Source organism: Sapajus apella, unplaced genomic scaffold (genome assembly GCF_009761245.1).
Source record: "Sapajus apella isolate SASKATOON/1434 unplaced genomic scaffold, GSC_monkey_1.0 scaffold12, whole genome shotgun sequence".
Lineage (NCBI taxonomy): Eukaryota > Metazoa > Chordata > Mammalia > Primates > Cebidae > Sapajus > Sapajus apella.
The window spans coordinates 10005179-10027834 of record NW_022436952.1 but is presented as its reverse complement, the minus strand read 5'-3'; the positions used below and the strand labels follow the sequence as shown (position 1 = coordinate 10027834).

At 38.5% G+C, this 22656-nt stretch overlaps 1 protein-coding gene across 2 annotated transcripts in view; it reads left to right on the top strand.

The window, feature by feature from the left end:
* The window catches only part of CA10 (carbonic anhydrase 10), a 536417-nt gene that overhangs the window by 217904 nt on the left and 295857 nt on the right, over window positions 1-22656 (top strand). For both annotated transcript variants that reach the window (XM_032280090.1, XM_032280089.1), the window contains exon 4: window positions 16672-16814. In XM_032280090.1, coding sequence (XP_032135981.1) covers window positions 16672-16814 — 143 coding nt within the window. The remainder of the gene's footprint in view (window positions 1-16671; window positions 16815-22656) is intronic.

Here is a 22656-nt window from a genome sequence, read left to right as displayed (position 1 = left end):
TAGATTGTTTTCAGTGCTTCATTATTATAAATTATGTTCTGGTTAATGTCTGTGCACAAATCATTTTTAGTTTTTAAATGCAGCTTATTGTTTCTAAAGTGATGATGAGTTGCAGACTCTCTTCCCAGAAGGTGGGGGTAGCCTGCAGAGGTGGGGCGTTGAGAGGAGGGGTCTGGTTGCCGGCAGTGCCTGCTGGGGGCCACATACTAGTTAAAATCTCATGGACCTGTGTCTGATAAACAGATTCTTAAATCCAGAAACAGGATAGTCTTGGTATATTCACTGATTAGGACCTTAGGGCTGACTGGTGATCATTAAAATAGCACAGGAAGATGAATAAGCCGTTATGACAGTTCATTTTATCATGCAGGAATTGGGAAATCCCCTTTCTGTAACAGAACTATTCATGTCTGCCAACTAAGACGTTCCTTTACTTTCTTGGGATTAGAACACTTGGTAACCTTTGTCTAAAGGCTGTTTGGTAGACAAAGAATTCGAACAAAAGGCAGACAAAATTGAGAGCAATGGTGGGTCCCAGTGAAATTTTACTAACCCCACCATGAGATACTGTTCTGTACCTCTCTCATGGGGCAGAGCAGGGGCAAAATTTGAATGTTTGTTTCTCAGTTTCATACTTCCTTATTGATTCTTCAGTGGATATGTTTTTCCCTTTAGGCCTGTCTTCGTTAAGATCATGTTGCTGACCTTGTAAAGCCAAGAAACCTGCTTTCTTCCAATAAATGTTAATTTCATCAGCTGGTTTATCCTATCCATGACCTATGGATAATTGCATTGGAAGTACATGGGCTGCCTGCTTAATCACGTAAATCTCTGGGTCCCACCATAGACTTATTTAATCAGAGTCTCTGGTTGAGTCCCAGTTGGCACTTGCAACAAGCACTCCACTCAGTTGTTGTTTATTCTGAAAATCATAAATTAAAATCATAGAGGATCACACAGTGGTTAAGGTATATAGGCTCTGGAGCCAGACTGCCTTGCTTTGAATACTTTCTAGCTGTAATACTTTGGAAATTTGCTTCAAATCTCCTTGTATCTCAGTTTTCTCAAGTATAAAATGGGGATAGTAACTGTACCTACGTCCTAGGAGTGTTGTTAGGGTTAAAAGAGTTAATACATATGTCAAACACTTAGAATGGGGCCTAGAATGGGTTTAGCTTTTAATAAATATTATCCATTTAACCACAGCATTAGACCAACTCTGTTTATGGCATCCTGCAAAGACCTTTGACCCTTTAACCATTATTCTTGTTTCCCTTTCTTTGTAAACATTAATCTACTCCCTTATTTCCTCACTGAACTAATATTAACCAATGCCTCTTATGCTCATAGTCTTGCTAAACCCTGAAATTAGTGCTTTATCACTACACTAAGCCTTCATTGGTATATATTTATAGGTGTCAGTAATGCATCACTTCTGATTCCTTCTGGATTTGGATTTTTCTTCCTGCTCTTTAGATCAAAGAGAAATTTAAAGAGTTGCCTCCTTCTGAGAGAAGAAGGTATACAATCTCATGTTTGGTGACTTGGACTTTAAACAGGGGGCTTTTATTGAACTGCCATATGAAATCATGTACTACTGTATAAAGTAATAGTGAAACATTTACATTTTGAGAACATTCTTTATAAACCATAAAGTAATACAAAGATTAGAGCTCTGCCGATTTAGCCAGATTTCTCAATGCAAAAATAAATAGAAAAGGGCAGTAAGGGGCAGTCTTATGATGAATCTGGAGCTAACGCTTAGGCTGCTTACAGAGGAAGCTTTTTAGAATGTAGTCACTGCTAATCCAATTTCCTAGCAGTCCTTATGACTGTCTTAGGCATCACAGCCTTTAATACTCAAATGTTCTTTTCACGACTTGTCACCATGGACTGGTGTTTCCTCAGGGCAGTTTGAGTTCTCAGTGAAAACCAGGGCAGCACCACCAGTGATACTGAGAAAACTTCATATTCTCACTATTTCACACACACACAAATGTTGAACTTTAATATCTGAAGCCATTGATTTGAGATAATTTTCTACACTTGATCAGTGTCTAAAAAAAGCTTAGCTTGGTTTAGATCAGCATGAATTTCTTTTGCTGGATTATTGGGAGTCTCCTAGGGAGGCTTCAAGTTGGAGTAGGGTTTGTTAAGCCCTTTGGGAAGCAACAATAAAGGAAAAAGCCAATATCCATGCCATATACTTAAGCAAGCATTGCAACAAAGTTACGTTCCTTGTGTTTATCACGTGAACTTAAGCTGTTGTCCTGTCTGGACAGCAAAATTGTACTAAAATACAGAGACCCTACTGACTAAGAGAGTGCTGCTCGTTTGTATGCATATTGCAATGTAAATATGAATAATTAGAAACCAAGAACGTATAACAATTGACAAAGCCAGTGTACACTCATTTATCACTGAATTTTTTGTACAGTACTCTATGGAAACGAGAAGTTTCTTTAAAAATGAAAACCTAAGGCCGGGCGCGGTGGCTCAAGCCTGTAATCCCAGCACTTTGGGAGGCCGAGGCGGGTGGATCACGAGGTCAAGAGATCGAGACCATCCTGGTCAACATGGTGAAACCCCGTCTCTACTAAAAATACAAAAAATTAGCTGGGCATGGTGGCGCGTGCCTGTAATCCCAGCTACTCAGGAGGCTGAGGCAGGAGAATTGCCTGAACCCAGGAGGCGGAGGTTGCGGTGAGCCGAGATCGCGCCATTGCACTCCAGCCTGGGTAACAAGAGTGAAACTCCGTCTCAAAAAAAAAAAAAAAAAAAAATGAAAACCTAAGTACAGGTATGCATTCTTTTATATTCTAAAAGTCATATTGACCAATGTCAAGGTGTCTTGAGGTGGTATCATTTTACTACTTTTTCCAACTTGATTATTGGACATAGTCTTAAATCTATTTTTCATAATTGGTACAAGGATGAATCGAATGCCTGCCACGGGCTATACTGCTGAAAGCTCAGAGTATACCATGCTCATGAACATACAAATGAATAAAATGCTTCTCTGTCTGAAGTACAACTCATAAAATTCTTCTCTTCCTTTTCCTGCTGACCACTCCAAATCTCCTTACTAATCTATTTCCTTTCATTAGTTTTGCATCTTGAATCAATCTTTTTTTCCTATTCCATTTGGTATCCCAACTTTGGACTTCGGCCTTACCAAGACTGTAATCAAATCCCCACTGTAGATGGTATCCACACTTTACAATATGGATAAACAACACCATGTTTCTGCTATCAGGCCTTATCTACCACTTCATCTGGGGAGGGTTATAGGGTATTAAATAGCCTGAGTAAATGCCTGACACTGGGCCTGTCATAAGTCCCTGCCCAGTAAAATGACTACCCTTTCCATTCCTATCATTTGCGTCATGTTCCACTAGTATAAATCAGGTTTTGACTAACTTTTTCTTTTATTTAAATTTAATTACCATTGCCTGTGGATCTACCAATACTGGACAGTTGTATTAGGAATGATGAGAGATGAAAATCTGTTTTCATCCTAGTCAAAGAGGCAGGCATGCACAAACTTATAACATAGTGAGTATTACAATAGAGAAATGCCCAAAGACCACAAGGGTGGGGGATGTGACTCCACTGGAAAGAGTCTAGAGTACAGGGAGTGGAAGATGGGGAAAGCTGCTTAGAGGAGTCATTGGCCTGCACCTCGAAGGATGTGAATATGCTCTATGAATAGGCAAGTGAGAAAGTACACTCCAGGCAGTGCAGCCACTGCAGACAAAGGCTTGTTATTGGAACTGCCGGAAGCCCCACAAGGTTGGGCATGCGTTTGGGTACAGGGTGGTGAGGCATGCCAAAAAGTCACTAAATCTATTTCCCTGCTACTGTCATTTTTGAATACAAAAGCTTTTTTAAAAAAAGCCCTTTAGAGATACTCACTTTTGGTCAGTTACCTTTTATAGGCCCAGGCCCTGTAGTCAGGTCTTGAAGAACTTGTGACTTAGGAAATGCATTTTTAAAACAATTAACAATATAGCCATGAATAATTAAGTAGAAATCCTCTAGCACTGAACGAGCTTCTCTAGAAATCAAGAGTGATGATTTCAATAGTAAAGAACGGCATAATGGAGGGATTGGGATTTAAATTGGGGGTGCTAAGAGGCATAGAATTTGACTAGGAGGTATACAAAGTGGAAAGAATAATTAAAAGCACAAAGTAAGCATGAGCATATTGTGTCGTTGAGGGTATTGAAATGAAGTAGAATAATCCTCCATTCATCCTACAAATTGTATTGTAAGGTTGGAGCATGATAAGGATGGGGGAGAAAATGGTATGCAAAGCAGACACTTGGTCCTGCCATCTCTCATGTATCCATCCATCCATCATCCATCCATTCAATAAGTAGTTGTTGTGTATCTGCATTGTGTCAAGTCTTGGAATGAAAACTGGCAAAATAGTGGTGGCATCAAATCAGAACTCCAGGGCTGCAAGGGAACTCAGGTCTAGAGTAACCTTATCCTGACATTGTTGTGCACTAAATTCTGTTGTGGACCATGGACCTAGCCCAGTTTTCAGCCCTGGTCTTTCCTTGTCATTTGTGAAAAGGAAATGTTTGTAAGATATTGTAGCAAAAGCTAAGGTACGTGGCAGTGGGAACCTGGATTAGGCTACTAGTAGCCAGGTTCAACATTCAAAGCATTCAAAACTGTCATCCAGATTTGATCATTGGTAAGATTTAAGGGATGACAGATATAGATAGATAGATAGATAGATGGATAGATAGATAGATAGATATAGATAGATAGATAGATATAGATATAGATATAAAATAAATGCCTACAAGATTACCTTCTTGGCTAACAGGAAGTGTGATTACACAAAAGTCTAACAGGAAAGTTAAGAGGACAAATTAAATGTGTTGGTCAAGACACTATATCATAGAAGCTAAATCTAGCACCTCAATAAAAAACACATTGCACATTTATTGGACAAGGAATCCAAGCGCAAAATCATTAAAAGACAAACAGATCATACATGTGGTTTTGTTGCATGTTTGGTGACCAATTGTGTTGTGTTTGGGCTCCAAAACTCTGGCAGAATGAAGATTATTTTTCTTCATGTCTCATAAAGATAACTGAGCCCTGTTTTTTTTTGTAAATGATAAAGAAAATACCCTACATACACATAAATCTCAAGACAGACTGGAACAGCTGGAGATTTCTATAGAATTACACAAATGTCAACACAATAAAAAATTGCAAAAACTGAGGTATCCACGATTGCAATGGGTTGTAAGGCTAAGCTCAACTGATCTTCATATACAGTTATTAATAGGTGGTAGGGTTTGCAATTCTACAGTTTACCCTTTATTATTCACCTACTTTTGACATTTGTATAAGGATATAATTTGCACATACGTACTGAGTGAGTGTTAGAGGGATAGAGGGACAGTAAGATGTTTACATACTAAAATAGATAAAGGACAGTGTATTCCAAGATATCCAGATGTTTCGCAGGATTTTATAAGTGCTTCACCAGATGTTTGAATTGGTAGGAAATCATTACCTGATACTGTTTTAGTGAACTCGCAGAATTTACAAAGGCTGAAGATGATCACCCATTTTCAGTGGCCGTGTTATTTTTACCTGGCATTTAATTCTCATGTCCCTGCTGGTTTTAGCATTACTGGTATGTGCTTCTGGAAGCCAAGAAGATTCAGCTTTTGTATAAATATCAAGTAGGTCGTGTGATTATCCAGAAGCGTCAGCCTGGTCATTTTCTTCAGAGTTGAGTAGGTAGAAATAATTAATGGGTTGGTTTATTGACATGCAATGAGACATTCTTATCTTTGTGGCTTTAATTCCCAGCTTCAATCAACTAATTTCAGATTTTATCTGAAGCACCTGTAATTACATGGGGCAAGAAAAATTGCCACCAAAATGTAACCTGATAATGCTTAATGCAACTGTTAGACTAAATCTTGAACCTGATACAGGCACACAAGAGCTTAATGCCTGCATAAACCAGACTGTCTTTTATGCCTTACCATGGTTTCTTACAAGAACAAGTCATCTAATTCAGTAGCCTTAACTCTGGGAAAGCGAAATATTGAGGAGGAAACAATGATGGCAGCTTAATTTGTCTTAACTGTGGGCTGGGTCTGAGGAATGAATAAGAGCAGAATGAGAATGAGAATTCTAGAGGTGAGTTCAAATCACCAGCTTAGCTGTGCACTGGCTGAATATCCTTGGACAAATTACTCAACTCTTTGAGCCTCAGTTTCCTATCTATAAAATGGGAATACTTGTACCCATTTTTGGAGACTGTACTTATGAATAATTTGATGTAAAGCTACCTTCTTTCTAGTCTCCCACCAATGGTATATGCCATGACTCCATGAGTAAATAGAATTGACTATGATGGTCATTGCTAATTTTGTTGATTTTTCATTATCACTTTAGTGGACAAAGATATTCAACAAAGTGTATCCTCTTAGGACCTGATTTTGCAAATGAGGAGACTGAGGCTCAAGAGAAGCATGTTTGGCTTAAGTCAGGGCACCAGAATAGGAAGGAAGTATAGCACAGGAGTTAAAAGAACAAGGAATCTGGAGCCAGAACAATGTGAGTTTTGAATTTTGACTTCACCACTTGCCAGGGTGTTCTGTTGTTGTTGTTGCTTATCTTCAACAAGTTAGTTTAACATCTCTATGTCTCAGATTCCTGCAAAAGTGGTGAGAATCAAGGCAATAATAATTCTACCTCCAAGGTGATTAAAAGAGTAAATTTTCCCTTGAGGGCTTTTTGAGGAAAGGGGCAGGCACTGTCCTCTACCGAGTATAACTGAAGTACATAACTACCTGAAGACATGAAGAGGAGCCAGATAACCTCTCACTGTTTTGTGCCCCCAAGAATGTTCCAGCAGTGTAAGGGTTTCCTGGGGTCACTAGTCCTAACTCCAGATTTCCCTGGAGCTCGGGTGTTTATGATCCTATAGTGGTGGCAGAGGAAAAGCACAGTCTTTTTGATCAGGACATTTTGTCATATAAATTACCATGCATGTTACCATACTCAAAACAGCATGGCACAGACACAGGAACACACAAATAGGTGATACAATCTAAAAAGACCAGAAGCAAATCCAGTACATACGGAAACTTAATCTATGATAAAAGGGGCATTCAATTTCATGGTGAAAGATAGTTCGTTTAATAAATAATGCTGGCACTCTTCACTTTTTATCTAGGAAAAAATATTAGACCCCTGTCTCATAGCATTACAAATATTAATCACTGGTATATTTTTAATCAAGTTGTAAAAAGTATAATAATAAAAAATTTTATAAAAATTTAAGGAAAACATGTATATTACCTGTAGTTGGAAAGGCCATTTTAAATGAGGGAGAAAATCCAGGAACTTTATAAAGTAAAAAGATCAACAAATCCAACCATACAAAATGGTAAAACCCTTTAATAGCAAATACCAAAAACGAGATTTAAAAGCTAGATAAAAGGGTGGGAGAAAATATTTATACCATATCACAAAAGGTTAATATCTCTACATTTCACATGACAGCTAAAGTTGAAATGAAAAACATAAATAACCCACAGAAAAAAATATGTGAATAATACAATCAGAAGAGAAATGCAAATAACCAATGAGCATATGAGAATATACTAGAACTATTTCTAGTAGCTAGAAAAGCAAATTAAATCAGTGAGATGCCATTTTTTTTTTCCTGTAGATTGCTGTAAATAAGTAATAAATAGCATCCAATACTATGGAGATCGTGGGAAAATGGACGCATCACACATACCGATAGGCGAGTAAATATTCATCAAAGTCACTACCAGTATCTTTGAAACTAGTTTGACAGCATCTATTAAAATAAAGCATGTGCATACCTGGACTGAACAATACTACCTTTAGGAATCTTTCCTACTGAAATGAAAGCACCAGTATGAAAAAGAATATCTCTGAGGCTATTTACTGCAGCATTGATTTTCATGCTAAAGTAAGATGGAAATAACTTTAATGTCTTTCATCTAGGGAATGACTGAGAGAAGTGAGGTGCATTCAAACTACAGAAGTTCTGTAGCTTTACACAAGAAAGAGCAGCTCTATTAGTATGGACATGGAGGGACATCCATGGGCATAATGTTACTTTTTTAAAAATACCGATTTTTAGAAAAGAACCTCTCATATATATATATATATATATATATTTATATATATCTGCATCTGTAATATATATGTTTATATAATATATATATCTGTAATATTTATTTGCATCTGTAATATATATATGTTTATATAATATATATCTGTATCTGTAATATATGTATCTGTTATAATATATAGATATCTGTATCTGTAATGTATATATCTGTATCTGTTATATATATATATATATATAATATCTGTATCTGTAATATATATAATGTATATCTGTATTTATATGTGTTGTTGTAGGAGCACACTGAAAGTGTTGAATATGCCTAATACACTCTCACACTGGTTACCTCAGGGTGTCACTGGAAGGAGGAAGAGATGATTACCTCTTGCTTCATACACCTGTGTATCATTTGGCATGTTGTCATACATGCATTACTTTCTTTGATTTTGTTTGTTTGTTTTAAAGAAAGGAACTGATCTCAAATTCTAGTCCCCTAACCTACTGGCTGGGTGAACTTGGAAAGTCATTTAACCTCTCTGAGTATTATTTTTCTCACCTGTAAAATCATAACATTGAGGAGGATTGAGCAAGAAAAGATGGGTCAAGTTCCTAGAACAGAACTTGTTAAACAGTGGGTAATCAGCAGAAGGGAATTCTCTCTTCCTTCCTTTCTCTTTACCTTCAGTGATGTGTTTTTGGGGATCAAGCCAGTCACCACTTAGAGCTAAGCACAAATAAGAAGAAGGAAGAAGCTGCTGCTCCACAAATAAATAACCTGACAACCTCCGAAAAGCTAAATTAAAATGACTTTTCTTTTGGGGTTGAAACCGTCTTGGATGACCCATATCACTGCTCACTTCCTGCATGTATCCAGACATTGAGAGCTATGGATCCAAGAAATAAATGCGCATGGCATATTGAGTGTGGAATTAAGCGACTAATCCTGTGACCTGGACTCCCATCAGAGCTCCCTGTTCTGAAGCCAGGATGGGTTGGGTGGGCATCTGAAAGCCGCCTCCCTGTATCTTTCTGCCTGGATCCCTCACCCTCGTCTGTCTCTGCCCTGAGAATGCTGCAGTGTTGGAATCACAGTGTGATTCATGCTGTTCCCCCTCCTCACTCAACCCCTTCTTCAATGTTTTAAATCTTTATTAAATAGCCAACATTATGCTAGACCATTTATAAATACATTCTCACAATCTTCCCAACAACTCTGTGAAGTAGCTGTCATCCCCATTTTTTTAGATAGAGAAATGAAGCCACCTAGTCTTGTAGCCTCCTTCGCATGGTTCTGTGGTAAGGATCTTTTCCCCATAGAATAATAGCTGTAGAGGAGAAACACTGAAGACGTCAGAAGATTCAGTGGCTTCAATTCTCCCTCAATAATAGTTTGCATTCCAGCGATAATCCATCCTAGTTGTTAGGACTAGTATATCTCTGAGGAAATGCTTCAGTGTTTTCACTAGTTACAAGACTTGTATGTCTTAAAACAGTGTACTCTCTACTAGCAAGGCTTACCTTAGCACTTGAGAAAAGGGCCAGAGTCAGCCTGCTTCTTGCTCTGAATTAATTTAAGCTTTAATATACACACACCTTTATTATAACACTTACCATGTTTTGTTATAACTATTTGTTAGCTTGTCTATCTTCCCACCATACTGAGTGTCCTGAAGAGTGGGAACATTTTGATTTACCCTTCTATCCCTGGTTCATTAGATACAGTCCATTAATTTTTTAGATGAAGGCACAAATTAATGATTATGGATTAAATAGGGTATGTGCAATTCCTTAGAGGTTCCCAAGTGACAGCCCTAGTTCTCAGTGGGAGAACTTAACAATGGGCAGCCCCAGTTAAAGACCCTCTATAAGCTATGAGTCGGTGGCCCTGCATTGGAGGAAGAATTCATCAGCAAATTCAGGGGTTAACTTTAAGGCCAACTCCATCTATGAAATAAATCTGAAATCAGAAAGGGACCAAAAGCCTGCAGCAGTGGGTATTTTAAACTTGCTCATTAATAATGGCTCAAAGTGGAGATTTATTACAGTTGAGAAGAGAGGAAGAGACAGTAAATCAGAATCAGTGAGGAAAAGAGCAAGGGAAAGATATGAGTTCTTATTTAAAATGTATTCATATGCTTTATAACACCAAAGTAGAGATTGCTATATTGAAGTGGAAGGCTTTATTTGTAGGATTGAATTCACTATAGATATGTTTTATGCCAGTATTCATTTTCCCAACTTTCATTTCCTTTCTCTTGACCAAAAAGTAGGGGACTTAGTTGATTGCTTGAAAATGAGAAAAGATTGCTTTAGCTGACTGTCTTCAGGAAAATCTTCCTTGCTTCAAACAATGGCTTGTAAAAAACTAGGTGGATCCTAGGAAAACATGATTTTATTAGCACATATGTTGAAGAGAGTAATTTTTAAAACATTCAATTAGTTCTGCCTTGAGATAGAATTTAAACACACTCAAAGCAATAGGATTAAATTCACGTAAAAACCTATGTCCCCAACTGTTGCTTGGGAACCAATTCTTTTCCCATTCAAACTACTCCAAGGATAATCAAGCTTGCTCTTGGCTGTGTTCCAGTGGAAGCAGATACCTGCCTTTAATTCATAAATCAGAACGTGGTAATTCCCTGCCTAAACTCTCAGTGCCTTTCTATTACTTTGGAGTAAAATGCAAACTCCTTAGTGTGGCCTACAGAGCCCACAACCATCTGCTCCTGGTCTATCCAGCCAGCCCCATCTCATTTCACTCTTTTCCTCATCTGGTTCATCAGGCTCAAGTCCACTGACTTCCTTTCAGTTCCTAAACACATCCAGCTCTTCTCTGCCAAGACCGCTGCTCTTTTCCTCTGCCTTGGGTGTCCCTTCCCCTGCCACTGTTAAGAAGCAGTTTTTCCAGTTCTTGCAGAGTTTACCAGCTCATGCTTCCAGAGAGACCAACCCTGACCATGCTACCTAGGTTATCTCTCCCATCCACACTTTACACTATGATTCATTTCCATCTTGTCCCTACAACATGCTTACCAAAAGCTTTGCACAGATAGACACATATAAACCTATCTTCCATATTTCCCACTAGCCTGCAAGATTCGTGAGAATAGGAACCATGTCTCTCATTCATTATTGACTTCCCAGAACAGATGGCAGTGCCTGACACCTAGTAGGTCCTCAGTAAAGATTCATGGCATCGACTCTCAGTGCCAAGCCTAATGCCTGGCACATCAGAGGCTGTCAGTAGATGCTTTTGAATTGAATTTATCTTGTTGCCATAGGACTTAGCAAATTCACATAAGCTGTATAAATTAATTCCAAATGTCTAACATCCTGCCCTCAACAGCAAATGCTGCTGGCTCAGGAAGAATGAAAAAGGAAGATGCCTAAAATTACAATCTAACTTTGGAATATCTTCTCTAGGACAAAGATGTCATAAGGCCAGTGTTAACTCTCATTATCGGACTTGATTCCTCTGGTTCCTTTGCTCTCCTGACCTATTTCTTGTTTTCGGTGAAAACTTTGTTGTTTTTGTCTGGGCGTTGCCAAGGTGTGTTAATAAACAACTGGAGCTTTTTTTATTGCCTGGATGTGAACAAGCAGCTGATAAGTTTTGCTTTGGGTTTGCCAAGGCTCATGATTTAAGCAGTTGAAATCACAGAGTCACTGAACATCTTTCATAACTCACTGGACCCAGAGCCAAGAGAACGTTTGGGATTTGTAATTTATGGTAAGAATGGCAGTAGTGCCATTGGGAAATATTTTGGCAAGATAACACATCGCTGTGATGCAGCAGTTAAGTTCCATGGTTTAGACTGTGTGAAAATTAATTTGCAAAAAATATTCAGGTCTGTTTTGTGTTCTAGTTTATATGTAAATTAGAAGATTGTACAAAAAGGATGCCAGGGATGATGGAATTCAAACATCATCACACTGGTTGTCCGTTAATTAAAATGATTCTTACTCTGTTTTGCTTTATTTGCATTTTCTCTCAACAATAAGTTGTATTATGAAACTAAAAAGAAAAAAAGACACGGCATTCCTAATAAGCCAGAATAGCGGAGGCTGTAAAAAATAAAAGTTTAGAAATCTGATCTGGGAGGATAGCCATGGAAACTAAGAGAAAAAGAATTCAACAATATTTCTCTTAGCTTGGAAATAGAAGCAGTGCCTACCACAGCATTATATAACCCATTTTTGCCCCTAAAGATGACATGGATTTCTGTAAACCTGAAGGTTAACGCTATGAAGGGTAGTTAAGTATCAGAACCTTGGGGATAACTGAGAGTTCTGCACAAACCCACAGGGCAAGTTTCTCACTCTAAATCTTGAAACCTTAGTTCATATGCCTATTCTTGCTCTGCATGCAAAGTCAGCCATCTCACTCCCGTGCCCCAGTAAACATGGGCACTTCCTGCCCTCCTGTTTTCACAACCTTTATCCTAAACCATTTCCCTAGAATCCAGATCACACCACATTTGCAGACCTATTCTGATCCATTTGGCACTTGAGGTCCCTAGACTAGCTTCAATACCTTAATTATTGCCCCAGCACTTAACACTGCTTCTAACAGCACGGACTTCTTATTTTTATCTGCACTAAAACCTTGTCCCGTGCAGCTGACCCCAGAAACTATCCCTAGAGCAGCTCTTTGTGTGTAATCATCCCATTAGGTCTCCTCAGAGGCCTGCAGATGGGACCCATACACATTCTCCATCACCTACACTGAAGTATTTTCGTACCCAGACCATTCTGTGTGTGTTGCCCTGTGGTTGCATGGCTCCCTTAAAATCCTAATTTTATTTAGAATAGTTGAGTTTCAAAGCAGTTTGATTTGAACCTTTGCACTAGAAATTTATTTAAACTGGAAAATAGATACTAATCTGACTCATGATTTACCAAAAGAAATGATATCAAAAGTCTTACAGGGGTCTTGGCAATAATTAACTGAAATTTCCTATGATAATCTGCTCCTGTATAGAGCCTGCTGAAGAGGAAGGGGTTTAGAGCAGCAGAGGCTCAGTGGCACTGGGAATCTTGAGACCCCAGTTCTGTTCTTTACTCTGTCCTTTCTCACCTCTACCTGGCTGTGTGACCAAGAGTGGAGGACTTTACTCCCTGCCTCTAAGGCCTTAAATCCATGTCATGCATTTAAGTCAGATGATCTGTAAGGTGGCTTCTATTTCTGAAGAGCTATTAATTCATAGCTGATTTAAAATCATCAATTCAGGGGTAAATAAACTTAGATACCCCTTCAGGACTGGAGCAATGAGGGACACAGCTGAGCGGGTGAGATTGTTTCTCGGTTGTTCCTCGATTGGCTGAGCAGGTGATTAGCATCAGAGACTCGGGCTTCGATAGTGAAGTGGGAATATAAAACCCTGAAACTGTTTGTCATAAAGAATTCCATGCCCAATAAAAGAGAAGGCAGATGTTCTCATAAAGCTTTTGCTGTTTTTGTTTTTGTGGGGGTGCTTTTTGGGCATGACGTTTATTAGTAACGTACAGCAGCAGCTGCCCACCCATGTTGCCACATAATAGCAGTCTTATAATCCATTTATGGGCTTGGAATTATTTTTGTTAATGCTTTTCATGGGAGTAGATGACATGCAGTGTGCACCAGCTGTAACTACTTTTATCATGCAGCTGCCTTCTAGGGAGAGCCCTGCAAGCATCATAGATGTCTTGATTGTCAAAGAGGTTATTGTCTCAGAGTTTTAAAGGTAAAGGGCTGCTGTATTACTTTTGTATTACTGTTACAACAAACGATCACAACTGTCTGGCTTATGACAGCACACATTTATTATCTTCTGTTTCTGAAGGTCAAAAGTAAAAGATTCTCAAGGGGTTAAAAATCATGGTGTCAGCAGGCCTGTATTCCTTACAGCAAGGAGGCTCTAAGTGAAGAATGCATTGCCTTGCCTCTTCCAGCTTCTAGAGGCCACCTGCATTCCTTGGTTCATGTCCCCTTCCTCCATCTTCAAACCAACACAGTACTATGTTCTCTCCTGACTGACCTCTGTTTCCATCCATAGATCTTTATATCTCTGACCCTCCTACCTTTCTCTTATATGGACTTTTTGTGATTACACTGGGCCAACCCAGATAATCCTGAATAATTTCTCCATCTCAAGACCCTTAACTTAAAATACTCTTTACCACCCAAGACAGCATATTCACAGGTTCTGAGGATCAGGATGTAAACATCATTTGTGGGAGTCATTATTCAGCCTACCATAGGAACCATGAAGAATGACCCAGGTCCAAGGGAGATGTGACTTACCAAGGGCCTCTCAGCTCACTTGTGGAGGTGCCCTGAGTGTATCCCTGGCTTCCTCACATTTGCCACTTGCGTGTGCATTACTGACAAAGATTGCTAGGAGAATGCCCTAATGAAGGCTTTATTTTCATAATAAATTTGAGATTACTGAGGGATAAATAAATACAAGATTAAGTCAGTGTTTTTTAAAAAAAGAGTAGTTTGGAAAAGACAAGTTTATACGTATAAAGTAAGTACATTCATAATGCAAAAATTTTCTTAAATATTGTAGTCTTGCTAGGACATGGTACCTTCTAAAGGTGTTAAGTAACTTGTAGTGATAACGTATGTATGTGTGTATACTTTTGAGATGGAGTCTTGCACTATCACCCAGGCTGGTACAGTCTCAGCTCACTGCAACCTCCGCCTCCTGGGTTCCAGCAATTCTCCTGCCTCAGCCTCCTGAGTAGCTGAGATTAGAGGCACCTGCCACCACATCCAACTAATTTTTTGTATTTTTAATAGAGAAGGGGTTTCACCATGTTGTCCAGGCTGGTCTCAAATTCCTGACATCATGATTCTCCCACCTTGGCCTCCCAAAGTGCTGGGGTTACAGATGTGAGCCACCACGCCCAGCCAGTGATAACATATTTTTAAGCAACGATAAGAGTGCCAATGAAGCACATGCACATGTGTCAATGTTCTCGTTTCTCCTCTTCCTCCTCCTCCTCTTTCTCCCTCTGTAACTCAGGCCATTGCTACCATTTTGAAAGTCATTAATGACTAAAAAGCCCATTCAAACGCCTTAAACTAAAGGAAATGGAATACCAGAGGCTTATTGGCATGGATGAAACCAAATTAGATATTTGTCATCTTTCAAAATGAGGCCCATCTTATGTTGATGTTGAAGTGTTTGCCAAGGAACTTGTTCTTAGTTCTCCTCCCACGCCTGTTACAGTTGCCTGTAACAAGAAGAGAGTCCTAGAATTTGAGTATCTTTGGCAAGTGTCTGCCAAACTCGTCTTTAGCCTTAGTTTTCTCCATCTATACTATAGGCAGAATGATGGCTATTGTAAGTTAAGGCTTTATTCAATTTGAGTTTAATTAAATCTGAGTTTTGAGAGGGCAGGTCCATTTAAGGAGGCTAACTTGATTGATAGGTTCAACTCCTCCAGGAGTCACTCCCTGACTCCCTCTATCATGGCAGGGTTGGCTAATATCACACTCGACCTAACACTAGTGACCCTCCCCAGTGTGTTAGTTGTTCTTATGCTTATCTGCCTTCCTCGAGATTCAGCCTAATCTAGGGCATGATGCAAAATAGGAGTTCACGGCAAGTCTTATGGGTGGATGAATGATTGGCCATATCATCCCCGGGGGAATTTGAAGGATCCATGGATCCAGAGACTCAATGGAAATACTGAGAGGAGCAGGTAAAGGCTGAAAGTATAGTTTTGGTCTTCACTGACATAAAATTAGTAGGCTGGCTCCCCACCCTTGCCCCGAAAATGTTCTTAAAGAGAAATAGAACTGGAAATTGCCATAGACATTTATTCTAATAGATGTTTTAATGTGACACTGAAAATGAGTGGATGGTTTCCTTTGGGTATTTGTGCTCAGCTCTCAGTGTCATTTTTCTGCCTATCAAATGAACACCAAGTCTTTGTCTTCTGGTCCATTAGGTTAAGGACGCAGTGTTGAACTAAACAAAGATGAAGTCAGGTTGCTAAGCTCTTGTCTGGCATTGATTCAGGGGCGGGCTCATAAAACAAGTCGCTCCCTCAGTTTAGTCTTGACAACCCAAAGAAAAACACTTTGTGTATACGGAATGACACTTTCTTTGAAAAACTTCTAAATAGGTTGATTTTCACAGGAGTCTTGTCAGATAGGAAAAGCAGAGCATCAACTCAAGGGAATTGCTAAATATTTGGACTACCTCAGGTATATTGCAAAGATGATGTGGACTCAACAATGATGTTAGCATTAAAGGGTTAATGATGACTGTCTTCAACAAAGAAACTGAAGGATGAGTGGGCCTCAAACAAGGATATCTGATGATGAGATCATGAAGGTAGGACTTAGAGAAGTGGACCAAGATTCAGGCGGGGAAAATCCCATAGCAACCCCCAAGGATCTCCACGGGTGGAAACATTTGGTGGTTCTCTTCCATTTTTACTGCTCTTGTACATAGCTCTGTTTGTTTATGTTGTTTCCCCAACCTGCCACTCGGGCTAATTCTATAATTTCTTTTTGTTTCTAGTTCCTTCTTTCTGGGGATTGGTGAACTCAGCTTGGAATCTTTGCTCAGTGGGGAAACGGCAGTCGCCAGTCAACATAGAGACCAGTCACATGATTTTTGACCCCTTTCTGACACCTCTTCGCATCAACACAGGGGGCAGGAAGGTAAGCCACCATATTGCTTCCATGGTAAAGTTGAAGATGGGGCCATCTTGATTCTGAAAGCTGATCCTTAAGGCTTCTTCAGTCTCTGTGATGAATTTGCCTCCCACCTAGGAATACCACAGACTTCAGACCTGCTGCTATTAGATAGAAATATGTCTACATTACGCTTTTTCTCCCTAACTAGTCAAATTCTTGTGTTTCTGATTACTCTGTGCCTCCTGGAGGTTGCCTGAGGTCTTATCAGGCAACCTTGGTACCCCCATAAAGAATAGAAAGCATAGTGGCCAGTCCTGCCTATCATGCTGGAAAAATCTTTCCTCTAAGAAACTGCTTTACTAGGCCTTCTTTTAACCTCAGTGAAGTGGGAAAACCAATTAACAAAAGTAAAATCAGACGTTTATCACCTTGGGAGGAAAAAAACAAACAAAAATCACCTTAGATGATTTATAAGAAAATCAATAATTAATCTTCCTAGGGGCATCTTGCTGGCTAAGAATCCTAGCTCCTGCACAGAAATGCTGAGCTGGGCTTTGCGATTCTCACACCTAAATCCCTCCTTCACTCTCCTCCCCCCATAATGAGCTCCTCCTTAATTTGTGCAAGGGCATAGTGCCCATTGGGTTTTCTCATCACTAGAATCTTAGCATTTCTCTTGTTGGTTCATGTTTACTTGGCTATCGTTTACTGTTGAGTAGGTTGTTAAGGGTAAAACAAAAAATGCACATGCAGAAAATTGTGTTTGAAGGTAATTAAACTGTTGCTAACTCAAGAGATATGGAAAATAACATGTGCGCAAAAAAATTGAGGTTAAAATTGTTGACAGCTTTTGTTAATACCAGCGGCTGATTCATTAGGGTTTGGGCTGATTGGGCTCTGTTCTCTCTTCCTTTGTGCAGTCTGTTCACCATAAATACCATGAAGTTTGTAAGTTAATTTTTTTCTCCTTCTGATATATTGAAATATATTTTCTCATACAATGTAACTGTAACAAACACACACACCCTAATGACTCATCAAAAAGGTGTGAATGACTGATTCAGCTCAAAAGGCAGGTTTTAAAAGACATTGCATGTGGTCAACACTATTTAGTTACCTAGTATTTGTGTATGGTTGTAAATATGACTTAAGAAGCATTTTGTGGAAAGGTTGTATATAGGTCATTTGGTTTATTGCTCTAATTCCGTATAAAACTAAGCTAACCTAATTATTGTTCCATTTTCAGTGTTATTTTTATAAATCCTGCAAGGAACTTGCCATGGTTTCTAAGTACACCTCTCTTTAAAGCGATGAATTATTTAAAGTCATGAACGTATGCGTTTGCTGGTCAGTATTTAAGAAAGAGAAGTTGCAGTTATGATGAAATATTCAGTCATCCTTTTTTCTTGGAAAGGGTGATGTAGGGGATAATTGCCTTCTAAGCAAAAGGAAAAGCAGAGGGAGAAAAGTCCAAGATACAGAATGGGGTTTGGTGCCTGAGTTGCAGAAATTACCTGAAAGGTAGCCAGCAAAGCTGAACACAGAGACTGAAGAGGGGCTTGCAAGATGGTAGGCTGGAGAGGACAGCAGAGGGCAGATCCTGAGGCGTGCTGGGGAGCTGAATCCTTTTCCTAAGAGTTATGGCAAGAATTTGAAGGGTTTTTAGATAAAGTATAGATTGGGATTGAGATGAAAAATGTGTCAAGCTAACACACACAATGGATATATGATTTTTATTTTCCATCAGAATGTCTTAAAGGAAAAACGTTGATGTGAAAGAGAAAAAAATGTGGACACAGCTTTTCCCTAAAATTTATTGGGAAAGAAGAGATTGGGAGATTGTCTAGTGTTAAATAACAAGTTATGATTTGGGGTTTTTATGTTTTAGAGGTTTTATTTTGAACAGATGATTTCGTATCTTTCCAATTCAGTAAAGTATACCTGATCCAAACCAATTTTCAAATGCATTGGAGTTTGGAATCTTGGCAACATTTACTTTTCACGATGTAAATATTTATATCTGGCACAACTTTTGTTGTCGGTGATTTGAAGAGCTGAGAACTGTCTGATGGTTCCTTTTGCATTGGTGAAAGGTAGAAAATAAAATATAGTCGATCGTAGGATAAATTATTTGGTAATGAAATGCCTTAATTTGATAGACAGTAGGTAAATCCTGTTTGCACCATCATGTTTTGAAGGTGATGTTTAATGAGTTGGAGACTTGTTTTGAAAGTGAGAATTCAGGTCACTGCTCTGAATTTCATTTTCACTTAAAGAAATACCCAACATAATCGATTTGAAAATCACCCTGTAAGATGGGAAAGTTTTGTAGGATTTGGGCAAGATGCCACATTTTGAAGTGTGAGACCAGCTGGGTGTCAGTAGGTGAAATACACCCCAGTAACAATGTGTATTGTGTCACATTTTTTCCACAAGCATTATTCTTCCTGGTGTTTAAATGCATTTTATGCACAAAACCATGATGCAGCTCTCTGGAAACCCCTGACTTGTGTTACTATGTTTATTTTAACATATTTGGCCTGACATTGGACTCAAAAGGAACAAGGGCTTTATTTACCATAGTTTAAGGCTAAAATTCAACCTCAGTACAAGAATAGCAAGGAAGGTTAGTTATTCTTTACTCTGGAGTAAACTTCTTGTGCCTTGAATGTAAGAGAAATTATTCATTCTCACTTAAAAATGAGATTTATTTCACCTTTTAGCCTCATGCGACAGGTTGCAGTCAAAATGCAGTTCAAACTGTGTTTCATGCAAAAAGTTGTTTAAAATATTGCACATAAAAATCTTCAGGCTATGTACATAAGACATAACGTATTTGAAACATACATGAATTTTTTTATTTAGACTTGGGTCCCATCCCCAAGATATATAAATGCAAATATGCAAAATGAATAAAATTTGAAACACTTCTGATCACAAGCATTTTGCATAAGGGATATTAAATATGTAATTGTATTTTTACAAATGGCACGCCCTTAAGGCTGAGTTGCATGTAGATAAAAGATTCCTACCTTGGAACCAATCTCCAACCTTTGACCCTGTTAAATTTAACTTCCAATTGCCAAATTGGTTGGAGCTAATTAATCCATTCTAATTAAAGCTATTAAATTAACTCAAGAATCAGGAGGAGGATAGGGAGATAATTCTTTGTGGTTTCAGGTTGTTTAAAGTCTCCATATATGAAGAAGTTTGATTATGATATAAATGATGTTTTACACTGAGTTAAGCCTCACTGACTGTTTTAAAGATTGAGACCCTTTTTAGCCATTGAACTTGTAAAATTTCACAAAAATTTTTATCGTTCATGTCTTTTTGCCCTGATCAAAGTACGTGTACACAGTGTTTTGTGTTTTAATTTTAGTATACTAGTCACATAAATGAGATTCTTAGTAATTTGTAAATGAAATATAGGATGAGAAAATTCCTCAGCAAAATATGAATAACTTCACTTAATTATTTTGGAATACAGATACTTACTTTGAGCATTTGATATAGGTGGGCATTGAAAGGTTGTGAGTTTAGCTTTCGGGGAGGAAATATGGCACATAGAAACCTATCTGCTGATCTAAACTATCTAAAAGGAGAAAAAACATTTAAACTGAGACTAAAACCCACTTGCCGATTCTACCATTTTAACCAAAAATTAGTTCCACCATCTTTTCTCATCCTTTAACTCATTTAATGCAATAGACACCTCAGTAGTTAATGACATGACAATTCCTTATCATGTGTTAAGTGTAAAAGGTAGGATCTAAAATTATCCACTTCATGATCCCAATGTGGTTTTAAAAAGTGTCCAAGATATGCATAAAAAAGAGACTGTGATGAAGGATAATACTGTTTTATTTTTTGTTTTCTAAAGTTTCTAGATTTGATAACACAGGCTTGCATTTGGTAATCTGAAAAACACTTATGTTCTAACCTCTCTCTCCATTTCATATCAAAATATATTTGGAGTTCATAAATGTGGTACATAGAAGAATACCCGCTCCCAAGGATGTCCACATCTTAATCCACAGGACTTGTAAGTGTGTCACTCTACATAACAGAAGGTATCCTGAAGATATGATTAAATATAGGATTTTAAAACTGGAAGGTTACCCTGGACTATCCAGGTAAACCCCTTGTAATCACAGAGTCCTTAAAAGGAAAAGACAGAGAGGCAGGAGAGTCCGAATCAGAGAACAGAGATGTGAGGATGGGAGGAGAAATGGGAGTGATACAGGGCCACGAGCCAAGGGGGCTTCTAGAAGCTGCAAAGGGCAAAGAAACAGAAACAGCTTCCAGAAAGAATGCAGCCCTACTGACACCTTAATTTTAGCCCAGCAAAACTGATTTGAGATTTCTAATTTCCCAAATGTAAGATAATAAATTTAAGCTAACTTAAACCACTAATTATGGGGTACTTTGTTGCAGTACCAAAAGGAAACTAAAATAATAGATGTGAATATAAAGATTTTAGTGGTTTACTAACCACAAATCAACACATTATTTTTTAAAACTTTTTGGCTTTTTAATAAAATTATAGCCAGAAACAACCTTTTTCTGTACAACAGGGAAACAATCAAAATGAATCTAATCACAGATTCATAGTAGCTTAGATTTGTGACAGCACCCTTGGAAGCCAGCTCATGACACATCCGGTCCAGTGCTGGAGTCTAAGTTCCTCTCCACCCTCAGTCTTACCTCATCGTTTCAAGGAGTCCCACACTACAGTAGTTCTTCATATGGATCCTGTATTTGGTCTCTGCTGCAGATCATTCGACAGCCATCTTTTTCTTTTACAATTTTAAAGTGTATGGTTCAGTGACATTGAGCACATTCAGGCTGTTGTGCAGTCATCACAACTATGCATTTTTGTAACTTTTTTATCATCCCAACTTGAAACTCTGTACCCAGTAAACGAGAACTCCCCATTTTCTGTCCCACTACCCCTTGGTAATCTTTGTCCTACTTTCTGTCTCTCTTTTTTTTAAATTATACTTTAAGTTCTGGGGTACATGTGCAGAACGTGCAGGTTACGTAGGTATACACGTGCCTTGGTGGTTTGTTGCATCCATCACCCCATCATCTACATTAGGTATTTCTCCTAATTCTATCCATCCCCTAGCCCCCACCTCTGACAGGCTGCAGTGTGTGATGTTCCCCTCCCTGTGTCCATGTGTTTGCATTGTTCAACACCCTCTTATGAGTGAGAACATGCAGTGTTTGGTTTTCTGTTCTTGTGTCAGTTTGCTGAGAATGATGGTTTCCAGCTTCATCCATGTCCCTGCAAAGAGCATGAACTCATCCTTTTTATGGCTGCGTAGTATTCCACGGTATATATGTGCCATATTTTCTATATCCAGTCTATCATTAATGGGCATTTTGGTTGGTTCCAAGTCTCTATTGTGAACAGTGCCGCCTACTTTCTGTTTCTATGAATTTGCCTGCTCTCAGTACCTCGTAGAAGTAGAATTATATAATATTTATCTTTTAATGTCTGACTTATTTCACCAAACATAATGGTTTCAAGGTCCATCCATGTTGGAACATGTATCCGTTTAATTCATTCTTAAGGCTACATAATATTCCATTGCATGTATATACCACATTTTGTCTCTTCTGTTGATAGACATTTGGGTTGCATCCAGCTTCTGATTATTGTGAATAATGCTACTATGAAAATTGGTAAACAACTATTTAGCCCCTGCTTCCAGTTTTTCTGGGCATATAGCAAGGTGTGGAATTACTGGGGCGTTTCTATGTTTAACTTTTTGAGGACCGTCACACTGTTTTCCACAGTGGCTATAGTATTTTACATTTCCATCAGCAACACATGGATTCCAATCTTGCCATATCCTCA